The 10830-nt window shown below is 40.7% G+C and overlaps 1 protein-coding gene across 1 annotated transcript; it reads left to right on the top strand.

Annotated features, from left to right (window-relative positions):
• Window positions 1–530: 530 nt before the first annotated feature.
• Window positions 531–10550, top strand: znf346 (zinc finger protein 346). The gene is made up of 7 exons (XM_073480142.1): window positions 531–589; window positions 2605–2708; window positions 3636–3731; window positions 4667–4811; window positions 4983–5240; window positions 5330–5429; window positions 6353–10550. The coding sequence occupies exons 1-7, from the start codon at window positions 532–534 to the stop codon at window positions 6597–6599; spliced, it is 1008 nt and encodes a 335-aa protein (XP_073336243.1). The 5' UTR covers window position 531; the 3' UTR covers window positions 6600–10550.
• Window positions 10551–10830: the final 280 nt, after the last annotated feature.

Genomic DNA, 10830 nt, shown 5'->3' with positions numbered 1-10830 from the left:
CCAATAATGCACATAATATTAAGTGTTATATTGTTGATGATGATGATGATGATGATGATGATGATGATGATGATAATAATATACTGCTGTAATCTTATTTTGAGTTGTGTAAATGACTGTTTTGTTGTTCATATTGTTTTCTTTGACCTATTTCTGGAGAGTAGCTTACATTGATAAGAATGTAGGATAGGCATGCTATATATAAGCACTTTACTTCTGCCCAAGCATTCACAGTAACTACTTAATACATGGACTGATGACTTTGTTTGTACTGTTTATATGTATTGTGTTATGTCTGATGACTGAATAAAAATACTACTACTACTATCTTTGCTACAGCTCAAGTTACAGTCAAACTTCAGAATCACACTAGTTCAAAGATCGTCTATAAGTACTAACATATCTGTGGTTGTGCTGGCACGTGGAAAATCCACGGAGAGTGAGACGTCTTTATTTTTATCCCTTTTCCCCCCTCTGTCTGCCTGTCACTTGCGCATGCGCATCAGGACGCCGCTGATGGTGATAGAAATTATGGCCGTCGCGATGCAGACAGAGGATTTTCCTTACTTACCTTCAGGGCCGGCGGAGGGTATGGCCTTTTTTTACCAATTTAACGTTTATTTTAAATGAGCTCCACGTCGGTGCGCTCAGTCGCAGCTTTGGCTCATTGAGCTAAAAATGCCGCTAGCTTTCTGTAAGCTAACATTAGCCGGCATCGCGGAGTGAGCGGAGAGGGGGTTGCTAAAGTATGCTAAGCTAAGCTAGCTGTAGCCGTTTCGCCTCCAAGGTCGATGAGAGCATGTCTGCATCCGATGTTGCTTCATAATGATTGTGAATCGATTCCTCTGGCTGCGGTCCAGTGGAGACTGAGGGAGGCGTCTCCATGTTTGGGTTAGCAGACGGGCATGTTTGAGGCCATATGCGGGCTCGCACCGTAGCTAACGTTATAATCCCATTCCTGCTCGAGTAGTCAGCGTTAGTAACACATGCAAGACACAAGACACATGTCACTGGTGAACTGCTGAAGGGACAGTGTTTTAGCCAAAGTTAGCATGCATTTTCTGTTAGTGTTTTAATATTTAATGCATCTAAAGTCTGTCATTAGTGCTGTCAGTCTTGATTGAATGGTCCATCGTTGCCAAATGGTTGTACTGCAACACCCCCCTGTTTGCATACTTGAGTCCATTTCAGCCCATTTGTGTGACTTTCATTTAGCACTGCAGATGTGATGTCAAACAAACTGCAGCCAACAACGTGATACAATATTATGCTGTTTTCCTTCCCTGATCATAAAGGGGCACTGTGTAGTTTTGGAGAAGAAATACAAAGTCAGATTTTTGATATTTACAATATCAATGAGGTAATAAAACAAACACAAAACTATTTATTTATTCCAAAACTGAATATACAAGCTGTTCGCTGAGGAAAATGAGGTCCCCAGAACACTGTTTGGCAGAGTCCGCCACATGTAAACAAAGTAAAACAGTATGAAATTGTGTTGTTCTTTAAGGTCTGTTTTGTTTATTCAGTCATGAAAACAAAGTTTGTTTATTTAGGCAAAACAATCAGCCAATGAAGATCTTTCTTCTCTGATTTAAATTTCTTCCCCAAAACCACATAGTGCACCTGTGAGGACGTATTACAGCTAATTATCACTGTTAGTTAGTATGTGCAATGAATAGTAGACCCCACTACCTAATTGTTTATCATCCATGCATTGCCTGCAAGAATAAACATATCTAATGAAAGAATCATCCCCAGATTGTTGTTAGATTATTGATAGAATGAGAATCAGTCAATAGTGTCATGAAATGGTTGATGTAAACAGATCTACAGGCTGTTTACTGTCCATAACACAGAAGTATGTCAGATAATAACTTAAATAACGCTCCGTCTCGCACACGAGGTGCCAAATCCAACATGAGCACTGGTTCTCTCTCTGTTAAGGTCCTGTCAGGATTGAATAAAGCTGTGAGGAATATTAATGCAACTAACACTTTCGTCTGAAAGCCTTAAAACTTTATCTGACAGATGAAAGTAATGTTTCGCATTCCACCTCTCAAAAGGGCTTATTTAAATAACTCTCATCCAAACCAGCCAAGTAAAAGACACCATAACATCCCCTGACTTGATACTTGTCTTAATCATATCTGCCTACCGCTTCACAAGTTATTTTTGTCACACGTCTGACACATGAAGTTAACTTCATTTTCTAGATATTTTGAGCTCAGAACAATGACCCTGATTCACAGTTGGGTCTAAAACATGCCTCTGCGTCTGCGAGTGTGTTGCTTTGCTGCTTGTCAGCATGCTCAGATGTATTGCTAACGTGTGCAAAGGGGATTGTCTTACATTCACAGGCAGGAACATAATGTGAATTGGAGCTGTTTAAAATTTAAAAGAGGCCTTGTTTCTAAAAGTCAATCTAATACAGAGGATCTGAGTGCCATTCGAGTTGGACACTGCTGAGCTGTCTTATTCCCGTAATAAATGAATCTTCAGCAGTGCTGTTGTTTGAACTTTTGCCACAGATGTTTGTGTTATAATTACATTTTCCCAGAAGATGTAACCTGATTTTAAATTCTCTTGTTTCTCTCTCTGCAGTAAATAAGATGATAAAGGAGCACGGCGACCTGTTTTCTGACTCCCAGTGTAAAGTCTGCAGTGCCGTCCTCATTTCAGAGTCTCAGAAGTTGACTCATTATCAGGTCAGTGAGCCCACAGTCTGCTGCTGCTGCTGCTGCTGCTGTTTAAGTGTCAGGGGACTTAACCAATTTTAGACACCGCTACTATGCTCATTGATGCATGGAGAAAGCAGCACGTTTATTAGCCAGAAGGTTTGACTATTTAATGAATATTACATCACATTGATGGGTTTGTTATTACTATGAGAGCATGTCCACATTAAGCTTGTGAGGTAAGTAGTGTTGCAATAAAATGATTAAATGAAAACGATGTCCTCGTGATTTGTGGCTGTGTTTAATAACGGAGACAGAACAGAAGTTTAACCAGCTGAGGCTCACTGTGGCTGTGATGCACGTTTCTGTTTTTTGCTGACTGAATAGTGGACAACGAGAGAGATCACAAATGCAACCTGGAAACTTTTAAAACCTTACTTAGTTTGAGTAGTAGCTGGTTGTGAGTTTCAGTGCTGGTATTAGGACCGCACAGTATATCTTTTCAGTATCAACATCGCACTGTGGGCATGCGCAATAGCCCTTTCACAGGAAGTGCGATGTCAAGTAAGGCCATTGGCCACTTTATAATATATGCGTTACGACATAGTAAAGACCTTTTACAGCCAGCGGCTAGGCTAAAATCAAGGTCTATCTGTGATGGGCCACATTTTGGGCATTGTCAAGGCTCAAAACCTGACACCCAGAGAAAGGTATGGTCTCATGTTGAAGTGGAGAGTCTGCAGATTATGTGAAACTGTGCAGACACAACAAAGGTTCGTTGTCTTTCTCTTGCCGAAGGCGTTCAAGTGGAACACACTGGCTATCAAAATGCAGAAGCTGTTTCTTCCCTGTGTGTCATCACAAAAATAAAATGGTGAAAATAAGTTGAATGCAGTGGACTGTGGTACTGATGGTTGTTGTCCACTTTGTGATAAAGATTTGTGTTTGTGTTTGCAGAGCAAGAAACATGCCAACAAAGTGCGGCGTTATCTCTCCATGCAGAATGAGAAGGAGCCAGCGCTGAAAAAGTTGAAGTCATCATCAGGCGACAGTGTGAGTAAAAAGTTCTCGGTTTTACTAGTTAATGTCGGCCGAATCCAAACAACTGAAATCATTTTGATCTTGAGCAAACTGAGCTGCTTCTTGCACCACATTACCCGTCACTCACAGGATCTCCTGCCATCACTGCCTGCTTCTGCACTCCATTTATACAAAGGCCACATTTTAAAAAAAAAAAAAACAAGTCTGAACTAAATCAAACTAACACTTGATTCATTCAGATGCAACTCACACACCCTATCCTGAAATACATTGTGGCTGTCGTCAAAACAGGATTTCACTACCCATTAGTTTCTGCGAGGAAAGGGCCGAGATGTCCGATCAGATTCAACTCTGGCTTGTAAAATTTCATGTTATATAAGCTGCAGAGAAGGAGCAGCATCGCTTGGCTGCAGCACGTGTAAAGGCAGTAACTGACAACAGTATTAGATTTTGAATTTCTATATCCAAGATGATCTTGAGCTCAGAGCCCAAATCAATTTTTTTTTTGTCTGAAGGTTCATGTTTTTAGTGGGTAGTTTAATTCTACAGATTCTGACCCACTTCATTAAAAAATGATATATTTAAAGGAAGACAGAGAGAGACGGAGACTGAGTGGTGTATATTCAATCTAGTACAGGTGAAAAAGGGAAAATTACTGGTTGCTCTATTTAACAATGTAGGCAAACATTGCTCCTGGAAAACGAGAGAAAAGGACGATTACAGAAACAATCTAGGCACTCAAGATGTCAGCAAAAACGTTGTGGTCCCAAATGCAAATTGAGCGACTGCGTCTTGTTCTCTGGAGTTTGGTTTCCCTACCAGCATTGGACTTTTAGTTTCAGAGAACAGATGGTAGTGATGACATACAGCTCATCTTTTTTTAACAGGACAAATGATGCCTCTTGTAGCCATAAATGATTCATGTTGCTGTGCGTCTTTGTCGGCAGGACTGTAACAACGGAGTCAGCGACAGGTCGAAGGTATGCCATGTATGTAACATGAACTTCTCCTCTCCTGTGGTGGCCGAGTCTCACTACAAGGGCAAAGTTCACGCCAAGAACCTGCGGATGAAAATCGGTCCCCAGGCACCAGGTATGCATTTGTTTATGGTTTTACTGAACCTCCAGCTAGTTACCTTCATTTTTCTTTTTCCAATTTCATGTATTGCTTTTATTTTGTAGCAACGTTATTTAAATGTCTTTGTGTGTGTGTCGGTGTAATAACATTTCCATCATTGCTGTAATTGTATCTCCACTTCAACAGTAGCCTCCCAAACACCACCAACACCACCAACAGCAGCAGCTCAGCCGAAGAAGAAACCTGTTGATGAATCGAGCAGCGTGCCGGCGACGGGTGGTAGCAACAGTAACAACAATAACAACCCCGACCGCTTCTGCTCCATCTGCCAGGCCTCCTTCAACAACCCTCTGATGGCCCAGCAGCACTACGTGGGCAAGAAGCATAGAAAACAGATGACCAAGATGAAACTGATGGAGACGTACGGCCCCTCCACAGCACCAGGTCAGACCACAGATTCAAAGAACTCCTGAAGAAGATCAATAAAAATTCAGCAATAATTCTCAGTCTTCTTCTTTTCTATGTGCCTTCAGCTTCCACGCTAAAGGGCTACCCATGCACCATCTGCAGCATCGAACTAAACTCTGTGGAGCAGTACCAGTCTCATATCAGTGGCGCCAAACATAAGAACCAGTAAGTACACACATCTGTTTTTTTAAAGGTGAAAGAACGTTGTAGGCTCGATAATCAACATTTTGTTTAATTAATCTACTTCTGTATTAAAGGGGGTTATTTTGTTGGTTCATACACCAGGCTTCTCAGTACTAAACTGAACATCTCATGACGCGAGCACAAGATTTACTGAGACATTAAACCTTTTATCTGCCATTGTTGCTCAGTGTAGAGTAAGCTTTGCTGGCTACTGTTGTGCTGAGGAGAAACTTATCCTGGCTGTGTTGGTCTATCCTGAGCTGTATCAGACACAAACTCTCGTAACGGAGACAGAAAAGTCCATTTGTGGGAGCAGATTGTCGGTGAATGTTGCCAGCGAGTGTTGTGCTTTTATCACCCTGTGCGTTGTAAGCTTGTTACTAGCTGTGTGGTCAGCCCTCTGTCATCATAGTGTTAGCAGCTGTCAATCAAAACCACCAACATGCATTTTCTTTTCTCTCCGCACACAAGTGCTTTAATGCTGCTTGCAGCCAACTGGGAAAACAAATAAATGAAGAAGACAGGAGGAGACCTATCATGATCCGTGCACCGAGATCCACAGCATCTTATATGAATGATGATGCCATTTTCTGGAGAACTGAATGGTCAGAAGGTGGCGATTTTTTTATGTTGATTTGTTATCTCAACCACAAGCTGCTCCAGAGCTTCGTAACTCTGAAAACCCAGCTTGGTAGTACGGGGCTCAGGTCATACTGGATGTCCTAATAGAGGATGAAATCCACTCAACTACATCGACGTTAGTGGCAGAAAAAAACACAACGTGAAGTTGAAGACCTACCAAAGTTAATATCTCCTGACGCGGTGCTGTGAATCGCATCACATCTACGAGTGGACACCCAACATTCACATCTTATAATAATCTTAAATGTATCTTTTTTCTCCAGAGTGAAGAAATCCGGCCTAAACACTACAGAGAACCAAGAAACAGCAGAACAATCATACGGGGGCGACAACCAGTACACTCCTGCAGATGACCAGTATGCCTCCGTGGACGACCAGTTTGGCACCGCAGATGACCAGTACGGGCCCGCAGATGACCAGTACGGACCCGCAGATGATCAGTACCCAGCTGGAGATAACCAGTATGCTCCTGAGGACACACAGTACACAGAGGAGGACCAGTTTACTTGAGGCTGGGCTGGGATGGACTGCAGAGGCTTCAGTCAGGACTTGGAATGACACAACAACCAGCCCCTTTAACACATTAACATCAGACTTCATGGACCTTCAGCTCCTGTCAGAGTCTCCTCTCAGTAGGTTTTCCCCTCTAATCCACAAGTTTGGACCCTGGAATACCCCCAGTATGATATTTTATCATTTTCCCAGCTGAAAAGATGAAAGAATGTGTGTTTTCTTTGTTTTGTTGTTTTCTCCTGGAATGAACAAACTTCAGCTGTCATTTGTAAAGAATGTCTTCGAGGGTTCGACTTCTGTTGGCTTCTGCTTCTCTTACAAACGTGAACTGACTGACTGACTGAAAACCGTTCTCTCTATCAGTCTACGTTAGGGCTGGCTAGCATGTGAAATTTGTCGACACTGGTGCTGATATGATCAGTGCTTTACTTCAGGAATATGAACGTGTTTTTATACGAAACCCTTCATGTAACAAAAGAAGCCAGTTACATGTTAAAAAGGAGCAATTCAAGACCTTTGCCTGAATGAAATGCTGTCTATCAGGCAAAATTATGATTTAAATCTTTTATCACTGTAAAATAAAACTACAAATACGGCCAGACGTTTTATGCCAGCTCTCGATACGCTGAGCAGGGTTTCCACTAGTCCTGGTCCGAGTGTCCTGGAAAACTTAAATATACCTGACAGATGGGAGAAATTCCTATGATGACCGCTAATGCTGTACATTACCAACCTAAAGCATCACAATTAGACGACCTGGGAACGAGACTCAACATTATTTCTTTCCAGAATTACTTATATATCAGCAGATTTTCCCAGTAAAAAAAAGAAAAGGTAATTATCAGACAATGGAAAATCTGCTCTGTGCTGCGCCGTCCACACCAAGAACTATAACTGTCACGTTTTAAAAATCGTTGTAGCGATTTGATAAACGATAGAAACACTGACAGCCGATCAGAACACACCCGAAATTACAGGGCCATCAATCTGCTTAATTTTGTGTACAATTTCCAACAAGGTAATGTTGTAGGAGTGTTTATAATGGTTTCTAACTGTAGAAGACCTCTTTTATGTAAGCTAATTAAAGACACTTTTTAGATGGTCCACTCTCGTAACCCAGTCTTGGATATTTATGTAACTTATCAAATGCCTATATTATGTATATTAGGCTGGAGCTGATGGGGTCTATGAAATTTGTTTTGATGTCCTTTACAACTCTTGTAAAGACTTCTGGATTCTCCTAACTCCAAAAACCTATGGGTTTTATTTTTTGTGTCTCTGTGCAGCAGTGACGGGTCCTCAATGTCCATTAATTTCTAAGCTGGCGACACAGCTGGAGTACGTTCTCGGCACCACTGTTGACAAAATGTGATCGTCCATCAGTGTAGATGCTCACATTGTTATTTTTGTAAGTTTTTTTTAATAAGTTATTGTTATAGTTCTTGGTGTGGACAAACCTTGAATGACGTGATCTGATACTTAATTAACTTAAATGTTGATCAAATGGGTATCTCACACGTTGAAATAACAGCTGTAGACTACTATCACTGACATATCTTATTTTTGATCCAATACTGACCCTGACTGAAAACTTTTGTTTATAAAGTTTAATTCTGATATAAATAAAGCCCTGTCCACACGTACACAGGTATTTCTTAAAACAAAGCTTTTGTCTCTGGTTTAGTCTGTCGTACGCACGAGACTCACTGAAAACTGAACTTTTCGAACACACCTTCCAGTGTGGAGATATCTAGAAACACCGTTTTCAGTGTTTACGTCCGGCCTTTATCCACGTTTGTTGCATCATTGGCAAATGTGTTATCATATCGGAGTATTTGAGTTCGTACGGTGATGGAATGTATGTTATATTGTTTGACATTATATTTATAAAGACACAAACCGACATTGATATTCGTCGATGGAGAAGCGAGACAAAAAACACTGCTTACAATGTTTTTACTGACAAGATTGTGTGAAGCGCAGTCATGTTTCCCTGCCTCGTTCATTGTGTCTGTTGTCATATATCGACCAGATATACAACCTGCTTCCTGTTAGAACAGCACGCGCAGGCCCGGCCCGGCCCGGTGTACGTGAATGACCATGAGATATGCGTTTTTCAGGTGTGTTGTATGGACAGATTATTTCTGAAATGGTGCCAAAATACTCGTCTGGACAGAGATTTTTATTTTTTTATTTTTAAAACCCTGTTTCCTAAAATACTTGTGTACGTGTGGACAAGGCCTAAATTGAATGTGACTCCTGTAAGTGATGTGATTTGATTAGTTAGATTTTGTATCAAGAAGACGTATCACTCTGTTAGACAGAAACATTCACTCTATTCGCGGTTGTACAGCGGTGTTGCAGAGTGAATGCTCTTGCCTCACAAATGATCATTGAGGAGAACAGACACCAGCTGCAGAGCGCACTTTAACTTCGACAGCGTACGTGTTTCATCCTGGCCGTGTTTAACGTTGATCAGTGACAGCTGATGAAATGTCTGTGAAGTCGGCGACGGCTAAAAACAAGAAGCTCCCGCTGGCACGTTTTGGATGTATTTGTTAGCGTCAACGTAGCGAATCAGTCAGTCGGACAGTATTTAAATCGCTTTGACCCTACTAACATCTAACCAATACTAACACCTTGTAGCAGAGCCACATGCAACCAACGAAAACTCAAAGCAAAGCTGCTTTTCCAGTCCATGTTTCTTGTTCTTTGGTCCACCTGATTATTATTATTATTATTTTTACATTGATTTCAGAGAGCCTGAATGAGACCCTCAAATATTACAAGAAGTACCAGTCTGTCAATGATGAGCATTTTGTAGAAGTTGATGTCATTTTATAAAACTAGTTTTCAGTTTCAGAAGTCTGGGCAGTGATGGAGAGATGAAAGGGATTCTGATGAACAATACGAATACTGTCCTTGTATTTGAGATGCAGTGGTTTTATTACAGCTGTGAGTTAATGAAAGTATAAGCTTTTTTTTGTACTGTTGAGTTAAATGCCTGGTTTATTGAAGGTGAAAGACTTTTAAATACTTTCCCTCTGAGTTGTCCAAAATGGAGCTTTATATAGACTCTAGAAGAGACTCGTAGACGCTCTCTGAGCTCTGTAATTACTGTCAATACCAGAGATTACAATATTTAACGCAGCGATTTTCAACAGTGATGTCAGATTAGAAAGTGATGTCAATATTAGAATAATAATTTTTTAAGTCCATTTGTCCTCGTACAAGACGATTGGTTGACTATTTTAGTATTGAATGTCTGCAACCTTCTGGCTAAAGAAAAGATTTTTTTTATGTAATTTATACAAAGAGGGCTCATACATTAAGTATCGTACATGGTGTATAAAAGACAAATGGCCTTTCTGTTTTCACCCTCATTGTTTGTGTGCTAGGTGTTCTGTGATTAAGAGTTACTTTCGATATAAGTTGTGTATAACGGAGGGAAAAAAATGCAGCAAACGTGCGTTAAATAAAAGAAATGTTTTAAGAGAGTTTGTTTGTTCCTCTGTTTTTCCTTTAACACGAGTCTTTGGTGGAAGCTCACCTGCTGCTTCGTGACTGTAAACACGTCTTCCAGTGTGAAAAGGAAGGACTTGATTTAGATTTGATATGAGATCAGCCACAACGTTTAAAGTAGTAACAGGTGAAGTAAATAAAGTTGATCAGCTTGTTGCAATGCAATGCCTGCTGGGAAACCTTGAGTCCTGGTGCCGCTGCAAACCAACTACATCTCATGGCGACGACATTTCATGATGGCCATGGTCCATCCAGTACAACATGCGCTTCCACGCCACAAAAACTGCTCAGAAATGTCCGAATCAGACCGATCTTCTACCCAGCAGAACATGTCATTGAAACAAAATGAGCAATGTTATTCACTTTACATGTTAATGCTTTTAATGTAACCCAACTGCCAGAATAAATGCTTCTGCAAACCATGAATATGTTGCCACTTTGTTTCCTTAGCTTCATTTTTCAATTTTATTTGAGACAACTCTGCTTCTGGTCTGGTTAGATTCAGGAAAACGTCATGTTTTGACTTAAAATACCTTCAAAAAAGGTTTCTAGAAATTGTCCCGAGGTCTCTCTTAAAGATATTCAAAGCAAAACAACACTGTGGTCCCTTGTTGAAAATATCCAGTGGTTTCACACTGACATATCCATTTGGTAAGAAGCCCATGACGGGTACAAATGTGAACGCATCAGCCAACATTTTATTCTG

Source organism: Pagrus major, chromosome 13 (assembly GCF_040436345.1).
Source record: "Pagrus major chromosome 13, Pma_NU_1.0".
Taxonomy (NCBI): Eukaryota; Metazoa; Chordata; class Actinopteri; order Spariformes; family Sparidae; genus Pagrus; species Pagrus major.
This window is presented reverse-complemented; position numbering and strand designations above follow the sequence as displayed.